At 49.2% G+C, this 25,719-nt stretch overlaps 1 protein-coding gene across 1 annotated transcript; it reads right to left on the reverse strand.

Annotated features, from left to right (window-relative positions):
* Nucleotides 1–289: 289 nt before the first annotated feature.
* Nucleotides 290–24,836, reverse strand: CACNA1F (calcium voltage-gated channel subunit alpha1 F). Its single transcript, XM_036016992.1, has 48 exons — nt 24,717–24,836; nt 22,878–23,127; nt 22,394–22,499; nt 22,043–22,182; nt 21,658–21,800; nt 21,405–21,557; nt 20,594–20,790; nt 20,380–20,483; nt 19,405–19,595; nt 19,042–19,134; nt 18,835–18,928; nt 18,638–18,664; nt 18,361–18,521; nt 17,242–17,467; nt 16,069–16,276; nt 15,856–15,976; nt 15,645–15,726; nt 14,675–14,720; nt 14,464–14,515; nt 14,051–14,195; nt 13,750–13,879; nt 13,237–13,296; nt 12,986–13,092; nt 12,816–12,903; nt 12,293–12,400; nt 12,154–12,206; nt 10,860–11,006; nt 9,915–10,116; nt 9,659–9,817; nt 8,264–8,374; nt 7,928–8,011; nt 7,079–7,099; nt 6,740–6,868; nt 6,323–6,388; nt 5,963–6,054; nt 5,406–5,565; nt 5,039–5,166; nt 4,652–4,748; nt 4,359–4,461; nt 4,016–4,117; nt 3,711–3,841; nt 3,358–3,465; nt 2,925–3,094; nt 1,898–2,023; nt 1,672–1,799; nt 1,450–1,562; nt 872–1,069; nt 290–594 (listed from the first exon to the last, which is right to left on the reverse strand). The coding sequence occupies exons 1-48, from the start codon at nt 24,739–24,741 to the stop codon at nt 364–366; spliced, it is 5,916 nt and encodes a 1,971-aa protein (XP_035872885.1). The 5' UTR covers nt 24,742–24,836; the 3' UTR covers nt 290–363.
* Nucleotides 24,837–25,719: the final 883 nt, after the last annotated feature.

The following is a 25,719-nucleotide window of genomic DNA, read 5'->3' on the forward strand; positions in this document are numbered from 1 at the left end:
CTCTGACTTTACTGCATTCCTTACCCAAGACCCCTCTGTTGTCTTTCCTCCATCTCTGTCCAGGCCTGTCCCCCCACCACCACCTCCACTCTGTCTCCAGCTTTTTTGGGCTACTGTCTCTTCCTCCTCCTCCTCCCTCCGTCACTGACGCTGAATAATCAGACCTAGCTGTCCTGGTTTCCGGAAATACCCGTGTGTGGGCAGTGACTTGGTGCTGAAGCGGGGATGGATTGATGGGGGCTGCCGGGCAGCCTTAGGCTTAGAGCGCAAAGACATCAAAACCCAAGCATGTGGTCCATGCCTATCTCCCTCTGGGGAGGGGAGGGCAGGAAATTTATTGAGTAGTAGGGTAGGAGTATGAATTCACAGGGCATGAACACAGGCCATCTCATCTCCCAGGTCCTCCTCATCAAAGCGGGAGAGGATGGACTCCTCATCACTATAAAGTGAGCTGGTTCCCTGTGCCAGCAGGTCACTGGCAGCACTGTCCATCTCATCCAGTGTCAGGTGACATGCATCTGCAATCTCCTGCTTGGCCAGGGCCACGAAGTGTGGGTCTTGGGCAAAGAGGCCCAGGCCCTCGGAGATGAGCACCTGGGGACACAGATAGGATCAAAGTTGACAGAGGGCACAGCATGGAGTCGAAGCAGAATGCACAGAGAGATCAGTGTGGATAAATGATGTACCCATAAGGATGTGCAGGGAAGTCTAGGGGACAGTGGCACACATGTCATGCTAAGTACAAGTTGCAGAGCAAAGGGAGAGCTATGTGCACAGCACAGAGACTGGGGACCATTTTCCCCTCTTTCCCAAGCTCCCCCCTCCTCTTCTTCTCACCCATCCCTCTTGCCCATGTCCTTTCTGGACTCACAGCTTCCACCAGGCTGTCAGCACTGCCCCTCTTGCCATGGTTGGGGTCTGAGTGGGTTCCAGGCACATGCAGACAGGTGAAGGTGCAAAGTGGCCCACTGGATTTGCTGAGGTATCCCTCCCTTGCTGCACCCCCTTCCACCAATAACAGCGGGGCATACAGGAGCCGACCCCGCTGAGGAGGGGTTGCCCAGGAACCCTGGACCGGAATAAACATCACAGCAACAGTAATTGATGGCTGGGATATGAGGATATAAGACTTATTTCTGTGCCTACCTCTTATCGTCCCCCCAAACACAACTGGAGTCAAAATGAATGTATATAAACTAAACTGGAGTTTATTTATGAGCATAGAAGACCTGGGTTTAAATCTCAACTCTGCCACTTACTAGCTTGTGTGACCTTGGGTAAGCCTCTCTGGGCTTCTGTTTCCTTATCTGTAAACTGGGACTAATAACAGAACTCACCTCACAGGTACAGTGAGGGATATGTGAATTCATATGTGCCTTGTTCTTCAGAAGGGCCTGTCATGCAGTGAGTCTGATAAATTCAAACTGTGTTGCCCCCACCCCACCTCACCTGTGCCCTGCTGGGCCCTGAGTTGCACCCACGATGATAGGTGCCTGGGATGGGTAAATCTTCACAACTTCCCTGACGACGCAGACACTGGATGGTGAAGGAGGACTTTTGACCTGAGTGGGGTTGTAGGGGATGCCCAGGGGCAAAGAAGAATGTCAGTGCATCCCAAGCTCTCTGCCCTTCTGGGCTTTGGGGTCCCCTAGGATCCACACATGCTCTCACCTGCAGGTGTTGGGGGTAGCAGACGGCGGCGTGGAGCATGGTGTCCACCCATGTATCTCTGGGGTCTGTGAGATGGTAAAAGGATTGGGCGCGGGGGAGTCCCAGCTTGTTCATTTAAGTAGGAGAGCCTGTATGGGAAGGAGGGAGGCCTGGGGGTGAGCTCAGACCTGGAAATGGGTGATGGGGTGCCATCAATCCTGCCGTCCCGCACATGGGTTCATCCTACTTGTCATGGTTAGAGTACTGGCCCGGGACTTCCTCTTCCTCATACTGTTTCTCCTGCCCTGCAGATCCCTTGGGCTGAAAATTTTCTTCTTCTGGAATGGTGAAAATGAGAGCCCCAGAACTTCTCCTGGGGAAAGTGAGGCAAGTTAGGCAGACAGATTCCGAAATATGTGGTTCTGGGTCCCTAGTTCTCTCTCGTGCTACACCCCCTCCCTTACAGAAACACCAGACTCTATTTTTTTTAATTGGGAGAAAATTTGCATAACATAAAATTAACCTGTCATTTTAAAGTGAACATGGGATTTCTTTTAAGAGATGTTTTTCTCATTGGAAAGACTCCATATTGAAAAAAAGTCAAAGTTGGTCTGCTAGAGAGACAACTTCAACACTAGAAATGGGGGTGTGTTGGAGTGTAAAAGCCAGGTGTAATCTCGTTCTAACCTTCCATTATCTCCATGTGATAAGGTGCCATTATTTAAAAAAATATTTTATTTATTTATTTTTACAGAAGGGGAGGGAGAAAGAAAGGGAGAGAAACATTGATGTGTGAGAGAAACATTGATTGGTTGCCTCTTGCATGCCCCCAGCTGGGGACCTGGCCCTCAACCCACAAGTATGTCCTGACTGGAAATGGAACCAGCAACTTTTGGGTCTGTAGGCCAGCACTCAGTCCACTGAGCCACACCACCCAGGGCAAGGTGCTATTATTATCCTCCTTTCACAGGTGAGGAAATTGAGGACCATGAAAACTAAGTGACTAACCCAAGGTCACTTAGCAAATGACGGATTCAGGATTTGAACTTAAACCCGTTTAGTTCCACATGATGTGCTTTTCTGCATCAAATCTTTGCATTGCCTTTCTCACAGGAATCTCTTATTACCCTTTATTCTCACCTGAGCTCTTGAATCCATACCATCTTTCCCAAATTTCACTAGAAGTCTTCACTCCTATGCCCCCTAAAGTTATTCCCATACAGTGGCTAGTCCCTGCCTTCCCTCACAATCTTCCCTCAGACTCTTGACCATACCTCTGGTCATGAGATCCAGCCTGGGACACACTGGGCTGTCTGGATTTGGGAGCATCCCCATCATCATCACTGGGTCCAAGGGAGAGTGAATGTGGAAGTTTGTCCCCAGTAGGCAGAGACACAGAAATCACAGAGCTCCTACGAGATGGCGGCTGGGAGTCCATCGGAGCCTGTGGGAGTCACAGGACTGAGTGTTACATCCATGTTATATCTAAGTTACTTAGTCATGTATTGTATCTCCAATGAGCTTCCCAGGGACTGGGCTGAATCTGGGTCTTGCCCTCCGATACTGAGTGGGTGGTAAGTACCAAATAAACAGTTGTCTATTGCAGGGGTGGGGGGAGTGCTTCTCCTTAGCAGCAGTGTCAAAGTCACTCAGGGGATTGAGGGAATGCTTTATAATCCTGGGGAAGTAGAAATTTGTTGTCCTTACTTGGTTTGTTTTTGGGTCCTTCTCATCTTCCTCCTCTTCCTCATTTGTGTCACAGGTGAGAGCCTGCCTTATCTCAGGACCCAAGCCCTGTAGGCTCTTCAGACCAGCCTGTGAGTGTGGAAAAATAGGGAAGCAGGACAGCTCAGGGTCTAAACTCCCCCTTTATTCAGCTCGCTTCCCATGCAGGAGTGTGGGGTGGAGGAAGGAGCCCCTCAGCTACCCCCAATCCTTTGTGGGTCCTGAGGCCTCAGTTTCCTCATCTGTGACATGGGCTCCATGAGGCCAAAAGGGCAGTTAGCCTCTGCCACAGTGCTCCCACATACCCCGACCCACCCAGACTCCACTCTGAAAACCTGAAGGGCAGAGGAGGTGCTTGGGGGTAGCTCCGTCCCTAGTAGCCCCTTTTCTTTCCTCCGCCGGAATTTTTGGAAATAGTCCTGGATCAGAAATGTGGCATAGAATTTGCCCACGGTGACCTCTTCTTCTGGGGGCAAGGGAGAGGAGGCAAAGTCACTTAGGAGTTCACTGATCCTCCCATCCTACCCACAGCATGGACTCCTCTTTACCGCCCCCACCCCAGCCAGTTCTGGTTTTGTGTTGATGAGCAAGGATCTAACGTTCAGGCGCCAGCTCAAGGATTAGGGTGGGGATGGCTCACCGTCAGCAGTGGGGATGACCTCATCTAGTAGCTTCGGCTTCACACGCTTCCAGATCTTTTTGATGACAATCCGCAGCTCCTGATTGGCTTGCTCCAGGTTCCCTGCACCGGGCATGAGCCAATAGGAAGAGCCCTTCACAGCCACTCCCTCACTGTTGGCGGGGCTTCACAAGCTTCTACCGCAGTCACCCACTGCCCCTATTGGACAGGTGAGGAAATGGGTCTGGAGAAGCCAAAGTCACCCATTTTGAATTTCAGAGCTAGGAGTGGGGCCCATCATTCCCGTTTGCTCCCTGCTCCCTGCAGCCTCCCCAGGGACCCTCCCACTCCTTCCCACCCTGACCTTCTGTCTTGATCTTCAATGATGTCCGAACCAGGGCAAAGAGTGTGGCATTGAATGTCACTGTCCCATCTGAGTTGAGGGGCATGTTCATCGCCACAAGTCTCTGTATATATCAGGGACATAAAACCCACTTTGGGCAAATGTCCGAGATGCAGGCATGAATGCCTGCGTGCAGAACCTTTGATAATACAATCAACCACCCTCTCCTCATCTAAGGCAAAGTCTCTGCCCACCCCTGCCAGATGGTGGACAGCTGTCTCAGAGGCAAGGTGGGAGTAGACAGGCGCACAGACCTTGCAGGCCACTCGGTGTGGGCACAGCTTCCCAAATCCCAGTGGTGGCTGGATGCGTCTCAGCAGGGCAACCACATCCAGGTGCTTGATTCGGCCCCTTGGGCAGGTGGGGTGGGTGGGAGGCACCACTGGATTGGAGATAGCCCCTCTAGCCCTTTCTCAAGGACCCACCAGCTCATCAGTACCTCTCCCCACCAACACCCCAGGGCCTGCCGGGGCAGAATTGAAAGGTAGTCATTGGGGAGGGGAAGAAGGATGACAGGGGCAGTGGGGACCTTGGAGCATCTACTGACTGGGTAATGGGAGGAGTAGGCCAGAGGTTCTGGGACTGGGAGACTGTGTGGGGCCAGTCCCCTGGGATAAGACGTATGGGGTTAGAGGGCATACCTGGCCCCAGGGTCATATTCAGACCAGATCCTCTTGAATTCATCGAGGTGATGGGGCCCCAGGATGGACCAATCTCTGGTTAAATAATCAAAGTTGTCCATGATGACAGCCACAAAGAGATTTATAATCTGTGGGCCAGTGAGCAGGGAGGTTAGGTGAAGGGCAGAGCAGGGTGTGGAGGGTTGGTGGGAGGCTGAGGTAATCTGATATGTTTGCTGGGTCATGAATTCCTGAATTGATCTTGTTGACAGGGCAGCCCTTTCACCTACTCTGAAGATTTGGGCTCCCCACCTCATTTGACATCCCCAGACACTTCAGGGCCAGCAGTTATGACACTGGGGGGTGGTTATGGGAAAATGGTCCTCACCAGGAAGGCACAGAGCATGAAGAAGCTAATAAAATAGGCGATGGCAAAATTGCTACCACAGGTAAACTCCTCGCCAGGGCCGAAGTCAGACTCAGGGTCACATCGATTCCCGGGAAGGGTGGCAAGCATTATCTCCTGCCATGCCTCACCAGTGGCACACCTGGAGATCACATAGGGGTGTCATCCTGGAGGGAAGGATATGAAGTCATAGCAAATGGCATTATAGGGACTGGAAAGGTTAGGAGATGACCCACTTCCGCCAAGGGCTACATCTGGCACAAATAGCATTTTGACATTTAAAAAGCTGGCATGCCATATTAATGACTGCCATGTTCACATTTTACAGATGGGACACTGAGGCTTAAGAAGGGGATACATCTTACAGGCAGAAAAAGGATGGCTGAGGCTAGAATATTCTAAAAGATTCAGATCACAGCCAGGAAAGGGCCCAGTCAATATGGAACCGCATGCTGTCCTGTTATTTCTACAGGTAAAGCAGGCTAGGGCCCACAAGAGCATACTGGGAACTGATATGGTTGGAGAGGGGCCGATGTCACCTGAACAGAAGCAGCACAGCCTGTGGAAAAGTCTGAAAGTTGTTGTTTCGGTTGATCTGTGTGCCATCCTGAAGAGCTACCTTGCCAAACATCTGTGGGTACACAGGGGTTATGTCAGAGGGGTGAATTCCTGCCCCTTACAGGTTGCCACCCATTTCGCAACCTCTAATGCCCAAAGGGTTCTCACAACCCTGACACGCAGGCACTGCTGATCTCATTTTACGAATATGTGAACTGACTCAGGGTCATCCAGCATGTCTGTTCGTCTTCCCACCCACCAACCCCACTTTTAGGTTATTCCTACCTGTCTCCCCTCAGCAGAGAAGTGCCTGAGGGATGCTCCTTAGGGTCCCCACTCACCTGCATTCCAATGACTGCATAAATGAAGAATATCATTGCAATGAGAAGAGCAACATAGGGCAAGGCCTATGGAGATAGAGAGAGGATAAATAGCCAGGTCCAGTCAGAGAACTATAATCCCCAGAATTCCCTGCTCCCTCAAGCCTGGACCTACTGAGAAGTGTGGTCCATCCCCCAAGAGCCTTTGTCAAGACTACAGTATATCCCAAATGTGGATACAGTATTAAACATAATAGAAAAAGGTCAGTGAGGCCAAGACATGTTGGGAATTGAGAGCCTAGAAAAGAGAGAAAACTGGAAATGGTAAGTTGTAGGCGGATGTGGCATACTAGAAGATATAGTTCTGGGGCTGGTAAAGTGGAAGGCTGAGAGGTGTGAGCTGGGAGCAAGGGGTGGTCAAAGGGATGGGGTGGCTACCTGGAAGGACTTGATGAATGTCCAGAGCAATGTGCGGACCCCTTCACCTTTACTGAGAAGCTTGACCAGCCGCATGACTCGGAAGAGGCGAAAGAAGGTGATGGAAATGCGGGAACTGTCCTCAGAGCTCTGGAGTTGGGGGTGTGATGTGTATGCTCAGCCCACATTTGCCCCAGTCACCTCCCTGCCTCATGCTTTGGCCCTCCCAGCCCCTAAATCCATCAGAAGTCAGGCTCTGGGGTGGTCAGGGAGCATTTCTAAAGACTCTTTAATAAAAAAAAGAAGGAAGGGTGCATGTGGAAAGAACCAAAAATCCCTGTTGAGTAATGGGAGGGCTACCTCGCCAAGATGACCACCGTTCTGGAGGGGGATATGACCAAGATAGAGGTGAGAGAGATGATGTGATCACAGGCCCAAATGAACAAGGGGAGAATGATGAACAGTTGTAGGGGATAATGGATGGTACAGTGATTATGTAAGGGATAATAGGGAAGGTTATGTGGCAGTGGATCAAGATAGTTGTGGGAAAAGTTGATAATGAGGGTGGAAGGACAGGAGGGGGTACAGGAGATTACAGAGGAAAGATATTGGAGCCAATGGAGGAAATTATGGAATCAATTGTTTTATATAGATGATGGAGATGAGAGAATCCATGGGGAATTCAATGGAGAAGCCAGTGATGGAGATATGGACACAGCAGCATTGTCAATCGAGGTTATAGAACCATGTAATACCCAATGGAGGAGATTATGGAGCCAATGGTGCAGTCCGTGGTAATGACAGAGACGTCAAAGACCCAGTGTTGGAGATGATGGAGGAAACGGAGTCAATGAAGGAATCACAAGAGATGATGGAGCCAAACAGGAGTTGGTGGAGATGAAGGAGCCAACGGAGGGTGATGTAGAGGCAATGAAGGCAATCACAGAAATAACAGAGTCATTTTAGGTGATGGTGGAGCCAGAGGATAGGTTGCAAATGGAATTAGGGAGCTGGTAAAGGGGGACTTTGGCTGAACTTAACAGGGACTTAGAAGGGATAGAGCTAGTGTGAGGAACACTGAGTCTCCATGAGTGAGGTGAAGGGGAGTGTGAGTCACCTACACATTTGAAAGAAAGCCCTGGGGTTGAGGTGGGGGGTGGGGGAATCTTAGTAGGGGGAGAGTAGGTTAGTGGAGAGGCCAGTACTCACATTGACTTCAGTGACAGCAATGTCCACTATGCTGCCCACCACAATAAGAGCATCAAATGTGTTCCAGGCATCGGCAAAGTAATGCTGTAGGCAGGAGGAAAGTAGAGTCCTGTCTTCTAAGATCTAGGAAGCTAGGATAGGGGGCCAGTAGTGGTGGGGAAATTGGGGAGACAAGGCCCAGCTTGGACCACATGATGAGCCTGCATCTGGATCCATCTCATTTTCTAGCCTCATGATTTCCTGGTTGCAGCCACCCTGCCCCCCGCCCAGAGCTCTGCAAGGAGTTCCACCCCAAGGAATTCATCCACTGCAGGTGGGTCTAGGGCTGGGGATCACCTTGGGTTTGAAGGCGATGATTTTGAGCACCATTTCAACAGTAAAAAGGCCAGTGAAGACCATGTTGAGGATGTCCATGGCATAGTTGAAGGGAGCAGTCTGCTCATAGTGCTGGAGGAGAAAATTAGGTGTGGGAGCAGAGCCTGAAGCAGAGATTCCACCCCCCCATCCCTAACCAAATGTTTTCTGGCAAGAAGCGAGAACAGTCTAGAGACGTGGTGGCACTATGGGTTGGCCAAACTCCTCACATTATCTGCTTCCCATTATGGATATTGGAGGAGACCAACTTTTTTAAATCTGTCAATTACATTGACATTCAATATTATTTTATATTAGTTTCAGGTATATAGTATAATGGTTAGACATTTATATAATTTACACAGTGATCCCCTTGATAAGTCTAGTACTCACCAGACACCATGCATATTTATTATAATATTACTGACTGTATTCCTTATACTGTACTTTACATCCCCATGACTACTTTGTAACTAACAATTTGTTCCTAGCCCCCCAACTCCCTCCACATCTTGCAACTATCAGTTTGCTCTCTGTATCTATGGGTCTGCTTGTGTTTTGTTTATTTATTTTGTTCTTTAGATTCCACATACAAGTAAAATTATATGGTATTTGTTTTTCTCTGTCTGACTTATTTCACTTAGCATAATACCCTCTAGGTTCATCTGTATTGTAGCAAATGGTAAGATTTCATTCTTTTTTAAAATTTTTTAATTTTTATGGAAATCCCAGCTCTTGATTTTCTAGTCTCCCTTGCAGCTAGTTGTTACTGAGACAGAAACATAAGTCTGTTGTTGGTTGGGCAACTTCTCTGAAAAATATTTTCGCTCTTCAATAAAAGGCTCAAATGAAGAAGATCCTCTGGTGCAACCTCCCCTCCTTTTTTATGCTCTGAATGTAGTGTTGATGCCTGGAGCTGTGGAAGCCACCTTGTGACTATGAAGCAACAATCATGAGAATAAAAGCCAACTTACTAAGAATGGTGGAGCAGAAAGATAGAGCCTGGGTCTTTGATGACCAATGAGCAAATAGTCTACCTCTACACTTCATGTTAAGTGAGGTAAATACCATATTTCATTGACTCTAGGATACACATCTTTTCACATTTAAGAATCTTTGAAATTGGGGTGCGCATCACAATCAATGGCAAATTGCCGCCTGCCATTTCTTTTTCACATTCTTAGATTCCTGAAGTCAGGATGCAACTTAAAATTATTGGTCTTAAATTTAAAGAAATGTGGCAAATATCTTTATAGCATCTCTGTCAGTGGTGGGGGGAGGGTTGTTACTTGCAGCCTAAAGCATTTCTAATGGTTCCCGTGGGATTGTATGGGTAGGATAGGACATCTGACAGGGATTGGGGTGGGGAGCTCAGACCTGCATGGCTAGTGCAACTGTGTTGAGAAGGATGAGCAGGAACATGAGGTACTCGAAGGTAGCAGAGTTCACAGTGGCCCACACACGATACTGATGTGGGTTCTTGGGAATGTAGCGGCGGAGTGGCTGGGCCTTGAGGGAATACTCCACACACTGGCGCTGCATATGGGTGTAGGGCATGAGTGAGCAGTGGGATCCCGGGGCAAGAAGGTAAGTGTGGGGGATTGGTGGTAATGGATCAAGGGTCAAAAGTCACCTGGTTCTTGTCCAGCTCACAATTTTGGTATTCCTGTTCCCCCTGGGCACGGAAGGTGATGATGACGAAGCCCACAAAGATGTTCATCATGAAGAATGCGATGATGATGATATAGACAATGAAGAACACTGAGATTTCCACATGGTAATTATAGATGGGGCCCTGGTCTTCTGCATGTGCATCTATGGCCTTGTATAAAAGACTGGGGATCCAGTGGAGGCAGGTAAGAGGATATCCCAGGCCCCTTAGATCTTCCCCAGACAACTTATTATAGACACCAAAGAATCTCCTGTTTGGCACCCCAAAGACCCCTAAATCCCTTGCCCTAACCACCTAGGACTTTCACACATACCCCAGGAGACCTCCACCAGGCTCTCAAGCACCCCCAGATCCCTTACACTCCCACAGGTCCACAAGTCCCTTTTTCCATCCACTTAGAGATCACCAGGCAGTTTCCCAGAACTCCCACACCAGCCCCCAAAAGATCTCTAAATCTCCTGTCCCATCAACTTGAATTCCCTTCTCCATACCCCCAGAAATCTCCAACTACTACCCCAAAGACTTGTGCAGTTCTCTGGAAACTCCTGAATCCCCCCACTCCATCTCCTTTGGGACCCCCAACCAGTCTCCCCAGGCATTAACTTTATCCACCCCCACTTAAATCTTACTCAGTACTCTCTAGACTTTCACCTAGTCCCTCAGAGACCTCTACCCAATTCTTAGAGACCCCACCCACCCAGGTTCCCAAAGCACCCCAGCCAGCTACTGGAAGACCCACACTCAGTCTTCTGACATGCCCACCAGTCCCCAGAAAACCCTATCCAGTCTCAAGGGAGACTTTATCACATTTGAAGATACCCTCCCACCCATCCTCAGCAGATTCTAAGCCAGTCCTCTATATACTTCTTCCCTGTTCCCTGCCCATCCTGGGGCCCTGTCCCTCACGCAGGCCAGCCTTCGAAGGTGGAGACAGTGAACAGAGCCATCATGGCTGAAAGGACATTGTCAAAGTTGAAATCGCTGTTGACCCAGAGCCGCTCCCGGACCAGGGGCCGTGACACATCTCCGTCAGGATAGACCAGGAAGGAGCCCCTGTGGATGTTGCAGACAGTCTGGGTGGGTGAGGAGGGGTGGAGAGCTGTGGAACAGGGACTTGGACCTCCTGGCATGGAGGCAGCAGGGGATAGTGGTAGAGCTGAATAGCCTGGGTTCAAATCCTGCCCCTCTGTTTACTGGTTGAATGACCTTAAGCATTTAACCTCTCTGTGCTTCAGTTTTCCCCATCCATGAAATAGGATTGACAACAATATATTTCTTGGCTTGTTACAAGTATTAGTTAAGCCAATTAGTGAAAATAATGTGTAGCACATAGTTGGCACCACATACAAGGGTGGGCAAAAATAGGTTTGCAGATGTGAATACATGAAACACAGAGTTTATTCTTGTATTATTATTTATTAATTATTTTATTACTCATTTGTGTTACAACTGTAAACCTACTTTTTCCCATTCTTGTACGTTAGCTCTCATTACCATTATCATCATTATCATTGTTACCCAGAAAAAAGTAATACAAATAGTAGCCAACTTGATCAGCATTAAGTCTATGCCAGGCATAGTGACAGGCTTTATATATAATAACTTTACATTGTAGCACGCTCTCTGTGTAGTAATTCATTTACTTCTCACAAAAAATCTTGTGAGAGTCGCATTTTAAAAATCCCCATTCTTTAGTTGTGGAAAATCAGGCTCAGCAAGATTAAGAAATGTAAGAAATTACAAGGTTAAGAAGTCTTATGGTATGGATTTGAACCAAGAATGTTTGACTTCAAAGCTCATGCTTGTAAGCACTACCTTCCACAGGAGTCACAAGATAGAAGTTGAGGATTGGGTGGTGCTTGGCAGCGAGGGGAGGTGGCGTTTGGGGATGGCTGGGAGGTCCAGAGTGGAATGTAGGTAACTCTGAGAATGTGGAGAGGGTTTTAGAGAAGGTATTGGGAGAGCTCTTAGGGTTTGGTGAGATCTGAGGGCCTTTGCCATTATTGGGAGAGTTCTGATGGTGCATTTTGGAGTCTTGGGGAGTTTTGAGAGTCTTGGAGGCCTTGATAAAATCTGGGGCATCCCTGAAGTTCTTGGGAGGGTGCTCTAGGGGCTTCAGAGGACTTGGTGACCTCTAGGGGCTTCTGTGACCTTTGGGAAGGGTCCTGAGCCCCACGAGGGCATGGTCTCCACCACTCACTTGCATTCTTGGGGTGTGTGTTTGGCCTCATCAGTGCAACTGTAGAATTTCCCCTGTAGGGAAGATATTTGTCAAGTAGGTGCACACTTCATCCCCGCCTTCACCCATGCCTGGGCCTCCCTCCAGTGTTTCTTCCCACCTTGAAGAGCTGCACACCAATACAGGCAAACATGAACTGCAGGAGTGTGGTTACAATCATGATATTCCCGATAGTTCGGATGGCCACGAACACACACTGCACCACATGCTGCAGGTACCCAGAAATAGGGCTAATGAATACCACAGGCCACAGCAGCCATGGGGCATGGACTCTGGGCATGGATGGGGTTCAGGGCCTTGGGTCAGAAACATGTGGTTGTGGGTCAGCGATCTGTGGTCAGGAACATGTAGTCAATGGGCAGTGATGTGGGCCAGGGGCATGTGGGCACCAGCCAGGAATAAGCATTTGCTGGGTATGGATATGTGGCCACACACCAGGGACTCGGAGCAGAAAAATGTGGCCATTGGTTAAGGAACATGGGTAAGGTTGCATGGCCAGTGGTGAGGCATGAGTGGTTTCATGTGGCCATGCATTAATGCAAATGGTCAATTTGACCAGTGATTCTGGCCCTAGGGGCAGGGCAGGGCCTGGGTCCTGTGGGTTTGTGTGGGGTGGGGGTTACCTTAAGTCCTTTGGCCCGGTTGATGGCTCGAAGGGGCCGAAGTACTCGGAGTACTCGCAGAATCTTCACTACAGAGATGGCGCTAGAGCTGGGGAAGGAGCAGCCCACAGGTCCTGATTCAGACCTGGCCTCAGATCTTGGAGGAGTGGGGTGGGCAAAAGGTTACTTACTGGATGCCAAAAGAGATGAGGGATACACTGACCACCAGCAGGTCCAACAGATTGAACCAACTACGGCAGAAGGAGCCTTGGTGCAGGAAGGCTCCAAACACTGTCATCTGGGGGTAAGAGGTCATCAGGCTAGACCCCAGATTTGGGGATAGAAGGGGTAGGAGGGGATGGAAACAGGAGAGGTGAACTGCAGGGGTTGGTAGGAAGTGGGTTGGGGCAACTGGGGGTATGATTGGGGGCCCATTAGTTACCTTTAGTAGAATCTCCACAGTGAAAATGGAGGTGAAAGCATAATCGAAGTACCCCAGAATCTGGGGAATGAGAAAGAGGGGGAGTCACTGAGTTATGGCTGAGGGGTATCCTAGGTGTGTGTGTGCATGCATGTGTGCATGAACATGTACCTCTCTATGCATTGTCCCTTCCTCCCTCCCTCCTTCCTTTCCTCCCTCATGATCATCAAGAATTTCTCTACAAGGCAAAAGCCCTGGCCATCAGAAAGACCAGCATTCGAATTTGGGTTTCTCTGCCTCTACCCAGCTACACAGGTGCACTTGGCCTATTCAACCTCTTTGAGCACAGCTTTCTTTTCAGCTGAATACTGATCTCTTCCCTGACACTTCTGCAAGTGTGCTGCACATACAGTAAAGGCTTCCATTATTACTACTCTTTTTCTGCCCAGATAGGAGTCTTCTCCTTGTCTCTACCCTGGTCCTGGCTTGTGCCCACTAGGACATCCGTGAGAGTGCTCCCCTCCAAAGGCTCACGTGGTTTCGAAAGGAGTGGGCTCGGATAGGGTCCTCAGCGGCCAAGGACACACTGCTGAGGATGATGAATACCAGGATAAGATTGGTAAAGACATGATGGTGGATGAGGGTGTGGCAGGCCTTCCTCAGTCTGGCAAGTGGGGAATGGACCATGGTTAGAATCCAGGACCACAGAGTTGATTGGGTGAGCCCAAGGGATGCAGCTCAGGCCTCTGCAACATGCCCGGCTGAACTTTGGCTGCTCCTTGGCCCACCACCTACCGCAGCCCTTCCTCCCCCCACCCCCACCCCCAGCACTCACGGGTTGGTTTGGCTGAGGCAGAAGAAGGCACTCCCCTCAGGGATGGGTACCACTTTCTCCTTGGGTACAACTTCCTGCAGAAGTTCCACACCCCCTGCTCCCTCTTCCTCCTCTTCCTCTTCTTCCTCCTCCTCTTCTTCCACACCTGGTACCAGAAGATTAAAAGAGAGAGAATAAATTGAGAAAATGTATGTAAAACACCGTAAAATAAAACATCTATTAATCTTTAATCTCAGTGCCCCAAATGTTGATGGCCACACACTAAGCTCACTGTTTTTGAGATGATCTTGGAAAGATCATCTCAAAAATCTTCCTGGCTGCTGTCCAGACAGGAAGATTTCAAGGATCAAGAGCAGTGCTTGGGTGTTGTCCCTAGGGTCCCACACCTTCTCCACCTGGCCCTGATCACTTGCCTGCTTCTTCATTCTTTGTACCCTCCTCTTTCTCATTCTCCCCACCAGACACCTGGGGACAGGAAGATGGGGGTCATTGATGGTGAGGGAGACAGAAAGGGATGTAATAATGAAGGATTGAATAGGCAGAAGTTGGAGTTAAAAACAAAAACACATAGACAGGTATTTCTGGTAGTATGCGGTGTAGACAGTGTCTGGGTTTCTAACTCACCAAAGCTCCATTCTCCTGTGAGGGTTTGCCTTCAGTGCTCTTCTCCCTGTGTGAGGAAACGAGGAGGGGGTAGTGATTGTTAAGGATCACAGCAGATGGGTAAGGCTGAGGGGGAGCACTGTACTCAGAACAGACCTTTCTTAGACCCCACAGAAGCTCTCTGCTTCCGCCCTCATCTCTACAGTCTGTTCTCATGGTAGACAGAAGGATTCTGTTAAATCCTGAGTCTGGCACATCCCTCCTCTATTCACACCCTTCCCATGGCTCCCACTCACTCAAGCAAAAACCAAAGACCAAAGTCTTCACCGTGGCCCAGAACACTCTCAGTCTGGACTTCCTATTCCGTCACTTGAGCTCATGTCCTACCACTCTTCCCTTTATTCATTCCACTCACTGGAATGAATTCACTGATCTCTCTGGTGTTTCTTTTTGAATGTGCTAAGAATATCACCACCTCAGATCCTCTGGATTTGATGTCCCCTTGCCTTGAACATTCTTCCCCCAGATATTTGCATACTTCACTCTCTCACTTTATTCAGATCTCTTTGTTCAACTGTCACTTCCATATAGAGAACTTTCTTGACTATGCCAACTAAAATAGCAATCTTTATTTATCTCTATTATTTTATTTCACTTTTTTCTTTGTTCCATATTATTTACATATATTTAAAGTATACTATATATTAATTTGTTTGTATTTTGCTTGCCTTAGCCAACTCAAATGGCAGTTCTATGAAAGAGAGAATTCTGTCTACCTTGACCCCTGCTGTTTGCTCAGAATCTAGAACAGGACCTGGCACAAAGCAGGTGCTCAATAAATGCATGTTGAATAAATGAGGACTGGCAGGTTGGGTCTGGGGGTGGGGATTGCCAGGGTGACTGAGGCATCTCTGGTGGTGTGGGATGTGCCTGGGGGTTCCCAGGCAGGGATACAGGGAGAGACTGTCTTGGGGCTGGAACCAGACATCACCTGCCCTTATCCTTTGCAGTGTCTGCATCTCCACTGGCTAGGTTGTCCACAGCAATGGCAAGAAACACGTTCAACAGTATGTCTGGGATGAGCTCAGGCTGAAAAGGATGGAGAAGTAGCCTGCCTGTGGACTGCCCAGGTTCCCCTATCCACCGCATCTCCCCACCCCCCACCGCCACCATCCAACTCTCCCTCAAGGCTCTAAAGATACAGTTGCCACAGATGAAGAGAATGATGAAATAGGTGCACACCAGCATCCCTGGGAAGAAGGGGCCACCATAAGCCATGATACCATCATACATGACCACGTTCCAGTCCTCACCGGTCAGGATCTGGGGATGGCAGTTCACCATGAAGCTCTTGGGACCTTCCCTGCACCCTAGGGTGTCCCTGACCCACCCATCCCATGGTTTCCAAGCCCCACCTGAAAAACAGTGAGGAGGGCCTGGGGGAAGGTGTCAAAGGTGCTTCTCTTGGTGTGGGTCTGGTCAAAGTTGAACTTGCCCCCAAACAACTGCATGCCAAGAAGGGAGAAGATGATGATAAAGAGGAAGAGGAGAAGCAGCAAGGATGCGATGGACTTCATCGAATTGAGCAGGGATGCCACCAAATTGCTCAGAGATGCCCAGTGTCTGCAGCAGAGATAGAGGGAGCAGGGTTGACATGTCCAGTGGTGAGTCAGGAGCCAGGGCAGGGATCCAACTTAGGATGCATTGGAGTAGGATAGGTTAAAACGACCTTTGGTGTCAGGGTTAGAAGTGATTTTGGAGCTGGGGTGAGGTAAGAGTAAGAAGAAAGGAGAAGGTTGAGACTGGGGTTAAGTATTAGAGGAGCAAAGGGAGGTGCAGTTAGGATAGAGGATAAATGAAAATTGATGGAGCTAGAATCGGGTTTTAGGTTGGGATCAGGACTGGGGTTGGGATTACAAATTGCAACTGGGGTTGAGGTTGGGGTTAGGGGTTGGGGGGTATTTGGAGCTATAGATGATCGAGTTGGGAATAAAGTTGGGGTTGAGGGTTGGGAAAGAGGAGAGGATGGCGATAAGATTGGGCCTGGGGCTAGGAACAGGGTTGTGGTTGGAGATAACCTGATGGTTAGGAGTTAAGGATGTGGGGCTTGTGGTTAGTGATGGGTATGAGCCTGTGAGTTAGGGATGAGGTTGGAGATATGGTTGGGATTGGACGGTGGGGTTGTAAATGGGCTTGTGGATGACAAGTTGTTGGGGGTTGGGCTAGAGATGATGTTAAACTCGAGGGTTGGGGATGGGGTTTGGTTTGGGCATGAGTATGGAGTTGAGTTCAGAGACAGGGTTGAAGCTGAAGAACAGGATTGAAATGGAGTAGATATCTCCCCACTGAACTTGAATCTTCATGAAGGCAGAAACTTGTGTTTGCTTTTATTCCTGGTGTTTCTCTGGGGCCTGGAAAGATGCCTGGCACACAGTAGGCACTCAATGGATATTTCCAAATTAAATGGGAATATGGAGAAAGTTATTACTGGAGCTGGGGTGGGGACTGTTGGGGTCTATGTTTGGGGCTCCAGTTCTCCTCCCTACACGTGCGCGTGTGCGCACACACACACACACACACACACACACCTGGTGACCTTAAAGATCCTGAGGAGTCTCACACATCGGAGCACCGAGATGCCCAGGGGCTGCATGGCTCCCACTTCCACCAGTGTGGTCTCCAGGATGCCCCCACAGACCACGAAGCAGTCAAAGCGGTTGAAGAAGGAGGAAACATAGGTGGAGGGGCCCAGACCATACAATTTGAGAAGCATCTCCACCGTGAACAGACAGAGCAACACTTTGTTGGCATACTCTGTGGGGAGAGGGGGAGGGGTTGGCCAGTTTCCATGGTGACATGTGGGAAGATAGGTTCATGGGGTGATCTGGGGTAGATGGTATCAGACTAGACAGGCTGGGGTGGGGCTAGGGTTAGGGATAGGGATGAATTTGTAGGCCAGAGTGGTTGAGGTTTTGAGGGGTTTGGAGCTGGGGTGAGGGGAAGATTTGGGGTGGGGCCCCAGTCCACCTCCATGAGTTTGGAAAAGCTCCAATTCAAGGGTAGACTTAGAGTCTGGGTTTTAGTTAGGACAGGGGCTGGTTTGAAGATTGAGGTTAGAAGTGTGCTCAGCAGTAAGGTTGGGGTTGAGATTAAAATGAATACTAGTAAGGGCTATCACTCATAAAGTTTTAGCTTCATGTAGGCCAGGCAATGTTATAAACGCTTTTCATTTTAATTTAATCCTCCTACCCACCTCACAAAGTGAATACTATTACTAGCCCCATTTTGTAGATGGGGAAATTGAAGCACAGAGGGGTTAATTTTTCCATTGTGGTGTTAAGAGCATGGACTCTGGAGCTAGGCTGCCTGGATTTGTCACTCACTACCTGAGCCCTGGGGTTAGTCACTTAACTCTTCGGTACCTTGGTACTCAGTACTCTAGTAATTAATTTCCATAATGTTGTGGTGTAGAGAAGTTGAGTTAGTTCATGTAAAGCACTGAGAACAGAGCTTGACACACACACAGAAAGTACTATATAAGTGTAAGTTACAAGGTGGGATGGGACTGGCTAAGGTTCCTGCATTTATTTGCATTGAAGGCAGTGTCTGGGGGTCTGAGGCACCTGAGGGATCCTGCATTGGAGCTTCTGAGGTGGAGGGAATTAGAGGCTGGGGGAGAGGACTGGCAGGCTGTGGGAGTGGCGCACCCTGGGTCTGGGTGAGCCATATGGGCTGCCCATGGTGCTCTGAGGCGATGGTCAGTGTGTTGAGGAAGACGAGCAGCAGCACAGCCCAGTAACAGGCATTGGACTTCACAGCCCGCCGGCAGCATGCCCTAAGGCCCCGGTTGGCTCGACGGAGACTGCGGCTGGGAGGAAAGGAGAACCCATTGGCTGAGATCACCTACCTTAGCCTGTCCTGGGGGACTCAGGTGGGGCTCATAATGTCATGGAGTCCAGGAGTCACATAACTTCCCCAACTTACCAGACTCTGGTTTTCATGATCTTGTTTCTGAAAAAGAGGGGGATGGGAGGTGTCATAGGGGTCAAGGAGCTGTCAGTGGCTGGTGTCAGAGGTTAGGGGCTGAGGTCTAGGTTGGAAGCTAAAGTAAACACTGGAGTGAGAGTCTGGACTGTTTTTTTTTTCTGGCTGAGTCAGGGGCAAGGACTTGGGGCCCTCACAGGCAGTGTGTACAACTGGCCAGAGCCCCCTCTTCCTCTTCCTCGTCGCCTGGAGTCTCTGCCATCGAAGCAGTGTCACTGGCTGGCAGGCTGGCTGTGGGCAGAGTGGGAACAGAGGTTAGCACATGAAAACCCCTGGTTTCTACCCTTGGTTTTCTCTTCTTCCTACCCATCTTGCCCCCCTCCCCAACCTGGATGGACCCCCACCATGGCTGCTGGTGGAGTGTGTGGAGCGGGTGGAGTGACTGAACCAGTGCAGATGTCCACGTCTCCTATTGGTCAGCTCTTCCAGTTGTGGCCCTGTGGGGATAGAGAGGACAGTTGCGGAGCATAGCCTGAGGCAGGGTTAGGGCTATGAGTGTGTGTGTGTGTGTGTGTGTGGGGTTACTTGGAATCTTTGTTCTGGGTACAGTTGGGAAGGGGATCTGGTTCCAAGTCTGGGTTCTGTATCCTAGGCCACAGCTGAGGGCTGGGCCAAGAGTTGTTGCAGGTGGTGATTGGGTCTCTGGAGGGCAGGCCATATTTGATGCCTGTGTGGATCAGGGAATGGGCCAGATTGGGGTTGCCTACGGTGGCCAGCCCTGCCCTCTTCAGCCACAGAACCAAAGTTGCCATCAGCTGAGAGGTCTTCAATGTCCAGCTCCTCTGCCTGCGTGATCCAGTCCAAGTAGCCCCTCAGGTCATCCTCTAACTGCTGTTTCTCCCTCAGCTTCTGGAAGTCCCCTCGTGCTTTTGCCTTCTCTCTCTCCTTGGAGAACTCCCTGAAGAAGAAGGATAGAGGGCGAGGTAGAGGAACCACCTTGGCTCTTTCACCTTCCCCATTCCAGCTACACTGGCCTCTTCGCTGTTCTTTGAATATGCCAAGCACATTCTTGCTTTGGAGCCTTTACACTGTCTGTTCCCTTAGTGTGGGGCACTCTTTCCTCAGATAGCCACATGGATCATTCTCTTAACTCTTTCATATATTTATTCCAATAACACCTTCCAGAGGAGGCCTGTCCTGACTGTCCCTGTTTATAATGGCAAGATCTCCCCTTTACTATTTTTTGCCTTTGCAAACATGTTTTTATTATCCACAATAATACATAGTAAAGAAAGGCATAAGACCAATTAATGTACCTTCAGCTGCAACTTTTGCAAATGTGACATAAATCCAAAATATAATTGTAGATTTGTTCAAAATTAATATACATGTTTTTCCCCCCTGTTCTGCCATCTTGGCCAGAAGCCTTCACATTCTTATTTTTACCCTTTCTTTCCATAGCACATATTCCACATAGAATACTACATGTATATTATTTATTGTGTATGTTGCTATAGTCTGTCTCTCCTCCCCCTCAAAATGTAATATCCAGGAAGGCAGGGATTTTGTCTCTTGTTCCTTTTCTAAAATGGTGCTTTGTATACAGGAGATGTTCAATGTTGAGTGAATGAGTGAAGGGTTGTTTCAGATGGGTTTTGAAGATTGCTTAGGAGTTTGACAAAAATTTTCAAAACGAGGCAGAGGCTGAGGGTCAGGGTGAGGGGAGTGTCTAGGCTCCTCACCCACTCAGGACGCCAAGAACAAGGTTGAGGACGAAGAAGGACCCAAAGATGACAAGACTCACGAAATACACCCAGGGCAGCTCATACCCCATGGCATCCTGCATCTGGGGAGAGAGAGGGTATGCATCCCGCAGGATATGCAGACACTCCAGCCTGAACTCAGGAAAGAAAAGCAGGTGTAGCTTACGACATGTGTGCCTGCCTCCCACCTCACCCAGTAGAGCACATCAGTCCAGCCTTCCATGGTGACACACTGGAAGACTGTCAGCATGGCGAAGAAGAAGTTGTCAAAGTTAGTAATGCCTCCGTTGGGCCCTGCCCAGCGCCCGCGGCACTCGGTCTGGTTCAGCATGCACAAACGTCCTGAGCCGGAAGACGTACAGGGCGATGGGTCTTCTTCTGCTTCCACTTCTGCGGGAAGACTGGAGCTCTGGGCTCAGACACACCCACCGCATTCACAGCCACCCCTGTAGCTCTGTCCACCTGGGAAGTTCAACTCAGGGACCTAGATATTTCTAAATCAAGGACAACCCTTAGCCCTTGACTCTGCCAGGTCAGGATTCTGAACCACTGGGAAGCTGAGTCCCTACTGCAGGGATCTGGGGAGTGGGACTGTAAATCTTGGGGTAGAATTTTGTAAATAAGAATGAGGCATCAGCCTTAGGGCAGCGTCTTGTGAATTTTGAAGGGTCTCTTAAAAAGGAGGTGGAGGCAAGGCTTGGGAGTCCTGATGAAAGGGCGGGGCATATGGGGCCAGTCCTGGAGGATGGAGTCTTAAGTGAGGGGCAAGGGGGCTTGACTGGAAGGTAGAGTCTTGTGATAGGGAGGGGCTGCTAGTGAGACGGGTGGTTGTAGTCTGGGATCGAGGGCGGAGTCTTGAATGTAAGGATAGGGGTCATTTATCAGAGGTTGAGCCTGAGGCGGAGTGTGAAGTGCTGCGAATCGGGGTTTCCTTGAGAACAGGGTGGGGCCTAGGAGCCAGTGGAGGGGGCGTGTCCTGTCCTGGGAGGGGTAGGTTAGCTGACCAGAACCCAGGAAGTAGCACGTCTTGTGCATGCGTCCGAGGAACAGCTCGAGCCCGATGATGGCATAAATAATGATGACGAAGAGCACGAGCAGTGCGATGTGCAGAAGCGGCACCAGAGCCTTCATGATGGAATTGAGCACTATGTGCAGGCCTGCAGAGAACAAGGGCCGGGTAAAGTAAGTGTGGGATCCATTCAGTCCTCCTCCCGCTCCCCTCCCCTCCCTCCAACCTTGGGGGTGCGTTACACTCACTCGGGACCCCAGACACCAGCCTCAGTGGCCGCAACACCCGAAATGCTCTCAACGCCTTCACATCGAAGCCCCCCGGCTTCCCCCCAGTGTGTGGAGCATCTCCAGGCCGCCCGGGGCCCTGCTCCAGCAGCACGCTGAACAACCTGATGGGGGAGCAAGGGATGAGGCGGGGGGTCCGGCCTTGGCACCCCCTCCCACCCTTCCCCTTTCCTCAGGAAAGCACAAGTCTCTAATCGGAAATGCAAATAGACAAGATATGTTAATATTCCTTATTCTGATTGCCGAATGGGGGCAGTTTAAAGTGGTCACTTCTCTGAGCTCCGAATTCAGCGGGCCTGGAGTGGGAAGTTGAACTAGAGTAGGAGTGTCCCCTGCAGACACGCACCCGACCACAACGATGATGAAATCGAGTAGGTTCCAGCCATTGCGGATGTAAGCGCTTGGATGAAGCACCAGCCCATAGGCCACGATCTTGAGCACGGTCTCCACAGTGAATATCACCAGGAATACATACTCCACCTGCTCCTGGGGGCGTAGCCGGAGATTGGGGAGTTATTTGGGCTGAGAATTGAGGGTGGCTGGGGTGGGGGTATATGGTGTAGCCAGGATGGAGCAGCGTGGGGCTGGCAGGGATGAGTCTTCTGGATCAGAGAAGGGCGGGGCCTGGCTCGAAGGCTTGAGGTGTGGTTCTATTGGGTCTGTATCTGAGGGGTGGTCAGGGTGGGGCTAGCCTTACCAGGTTGTGGTTGGCAGTGTTGGAGTCGTCTTCTGGGAAGGGAATGTAGACTCCCAGGGCCACGCAGTTGGCAAAGATGGTCAGCAGGATGAGGATGTCGAAGGGCCTCAGGTGGATACAGTCAAGGACCCATGCAAAGCAGCCTCAGAACCCCCACATTCCCTTGGGGCCCTCCCCACCCAATGCTTACCCTTGATCCCAAGGTGACCAGCCCTGACAGTCCCAGCCCCTGCTCAGACCAAGGCCTTGATTCTGACCACCCTGGAAAACTTAGCCATCCTCAAACCTTGCTGTAATTTATTCCTTGACTCTTGAACCCCTAGTGACTGACCTTCACTTTTCTCAACTCCCCCTTGAAGCCAGTACTTGACTCTTGATGCTCGGTGACCTTAGCCCTCCTTCATTCCAGCTGTGACCCAATCCTTGACTCTTGGTACCTTGGTGACCCTCACCCCTGAGGCCTGCCCCTGGCCTTGCAGGATGCTTCCACTCCACAATGCTGATGCAGGATTGACGCAGAGGGTTGGCCAGGGTGAGGCAGAAGAGAGCCCGGGGTGACCGCTGGGCACTGGCCACTGCCACTGTCTTGTGCTTACTGTGCTGAGTCCTTCGCTTAGGGGTTCCCAGACCTGATGCCTCACTGATTTCACCTCCTGATTCTGGAGGCCCAGGTTTCAGCCCCCATTTTGGACCAGGGCCTGTCTCATTGGCTGGACTGGGCTCTGGGGTGATATCTGTGTGAAGAAATCAACTCTGGAGGGACAGGGTATTGGGGCAATCATGGCTGCCTCTTCCCTGATCCCATCTCTTTGTCTGAAGGAAGGAGAAAAAAGCATGTAAAATTAGGAAAAGTTAGGGGTAACAGAGTTAAGGATTGGGGGGTAAGAGTTAGTATTGGAATTGATTGCAGGTAGAGTGAGAGTTTATAGGGGAGGGAGAGATTACGTTTCCAAGTGAAATAGGCTTTGGTGTTAGACTTGGGGGTAGAGTTTAAATTGGCATGGGTGCCATTAAGTTTATAGCGGGAGACAGATTTAGGGTTAAATTCAGTGAGTGGAATTTTGGGTTGGGCTTAAATACAGGTGGGACTGGAGTGTGCTTGAGTTATGATTTAGGGTTAGGACTAGGTATTTGAATGAGCTGGGATTAGAATTAGGATCAAAGTTGGGGCCCAAGTTAAGTTTGGATGGGATCAGAGTTTTGCACCGAGGTTTTAGCTAAGGCCATTCTCGATTCCCATGGCCTTGTTTCAGCCCCTAAGGGGCAGTAGATTGACCTGGTTAAGAGCCCCAGTTTTAGCCCTGACTGGCATGGCTTGGCATTTGATTGAGTGTCATCCCTCAAAGCCAAAGATTGCCAGCTCTATTTGATGTTTCTCTCCCTCTCTTTCTCCCTTCCTTCCCCTATTTCTAAAAATAAATAAATAAAATCTTAAAAAAAAATTAAGAGCCCCAACTTTGGAGGAAAGAAGCTCTCTGAGTTTAAATCCTGACTTTATCACTTGGTAGCTAGCTGTGTGTGGCCTTGGGATAGCTACATAACCCCTCTGAGCATCAATTTCCTTATCTGTATAATGGGGTGATAATAAGAGGACCTACATTATAGGGTTGTTGTGAGGATTAAATTAGTCCGGTATTTGGAAGACTGTCTGGCACATAGCAAATATTCCCATTTTGCAGGTGAGAAAACTGATGTAAAAAGAGAGGTTAAGTCATTTGATGCAGTGGCTGTATTGGTAGTCAAACCCAGGAAGACTCTTACTGCAAGCCCTAACAACTTACCACCATCATTAAATGTGTGTTCTCTCTTTCCAGTTTCGTTTGCCTTTAAAAATGGATCTGCACTCTTTCTGGAAAGTCAGAGAAGCACTCACTAACAGTATTGACAACCAGGGGTGGGGGTTGAGGTTAGGTGACTCATGGTAAAGTCTGTATCCAGGTTGGGGTTTGGACTCTAACAGGGGTTTGCCATCTGGTTGGTAAGGTTTGTGTTAATTAAGTTTGGGGATAGCTTTGGAACTGAAGATGGGTGGGTGGTAGGATAGGGGTCAGGGCCAGAATTGGGGGTGGGTTTCAGCTAGGAACTATGGCAGTAGACGGGGACTGGAGGCCATAGAGGGCAGTGTCTAGGTGAGGCTGAGCTTCACAGGTTGGAGGTAAGGCTGTGTTTGGGGCTGGCTGGGATGAGAACAGGGTGATTCTAGTCACCTGGTGGCTCTCTAAGGGTGGGGTCCTGGTGGGCAGTGGGTGAATCAGAGGGACCAGGGGTAGAGCAGAACCCAGGCTTGCTCAAAGGGTCTACAGGGGTGGAAGGCTGCTCTCACCTTTCTGGCCTTCAGATGCCGACATCCTCCTTTCGAGGTTGAAGTGCCATCTGCAAACAGCCCCTCTCGCTTTACCCAGCTTTGGAGGGATTAAGGCCACAGGGCGGAGCCATAACAAGGGAGGGTGAGCAGGGGCAAAGATGGGACATTGGTGGATCAAAGCCTGGCAACAGAATAGGCACTGGATTAAAACATATTTTTACAAAATATATACCAGCACAAAACAGTCAGAAACTAGAATGGGAAAAATGATATAATTTTTCCAATACTATCTGAAATTTGAAGTACATAGGAATAGATCTAACACAATATACATGTGAGAGCTCCATGCAAAAAATTATCAAATGTTATCAAGTGATTAAAAGGAACCAAAATATGTGGACAGATATATTAAATTAACTAATTGAAATAGTCAAAATTGTGAAGATGTCAATTCTTCCCAAAATGATCTAGAGATTTAATGCAATCTCAAGCAAAATCTCAAAAGTCTTTTTCGTGGAATTTGACAAAATGATTCTAAAATGTATATCGATATACAAGGACCTAGAAAAGCCAAAATTATTTGATAAAGAACAAGATGAGAGGATTTGCCACATCAGATATTGTCTTGTTATAAAGCTACAATAATTAAAAATAGATTAAAGTTCCAAACCTGAGCCCCATATATACTTACCCATAATTTATGATTTATGACATATATGGCACTACTGAGCAGAGGAGACAGGGTGGTCTTTTTAATGAATGATGGTTGTATGGATGGTTACTGTGTAATCATTCTTTGGAGTGTGTACATATGTATAACAGCATTTATTGAATGCATGGATACTTAGTAACTACAATTTACATACTCTTTTCTTTATTATGTGTCAGGCACATAGTACAACGTGCTTTACATGAGTTAATTCTGTTTTAATCCTAGGAAGCAGGTACAGTAGTTCCCCTCTTACGCATGGAGGTACATTCCAACACCCTCAGTGTATGACTGAAAGAACAGATTGTACTG

This window comes from Phyllostomus discolor, chromosome X (genome assembly GCF_004126475.2).
Source record: "Phyllostomus discolor isolate MPI-MPIP mPhyDis1 chromosome X, mPhyDis1.pri.v3, whole genome shotgun sequence".
Taxonomy (NCBI): domain Eukaryota; kingdom Metazoa; phylum Chordata; class Mammalia; order Chiroptera; family Phyllostomidae; genus Phyllostomus; species Phyllostomus discolor.

Bases quoted from the DNA above. Each gene is read 5' to 3' on its own strand.
- CACNA1F (XM_036016992.1), bottom strand. From the start codon at position 24,741: ATGTCGGCATCTGAAGGCCAGAAAG. The intron at 22,500-22,877 runs GCATCCTGCAAG...TATCCACCTGAG, and splicing joins ATCAGCATTGTGGAGTGGAA to GCCCTTCGACATCCTCATCC. The intron at 7,100-7,927 runs GTGAGTACTGGC...ATCCCCCTCCAG, and splicing joins TTGCTGTCACTGAAGTCAAT to AACGGTGGTCATCTTGGCGA.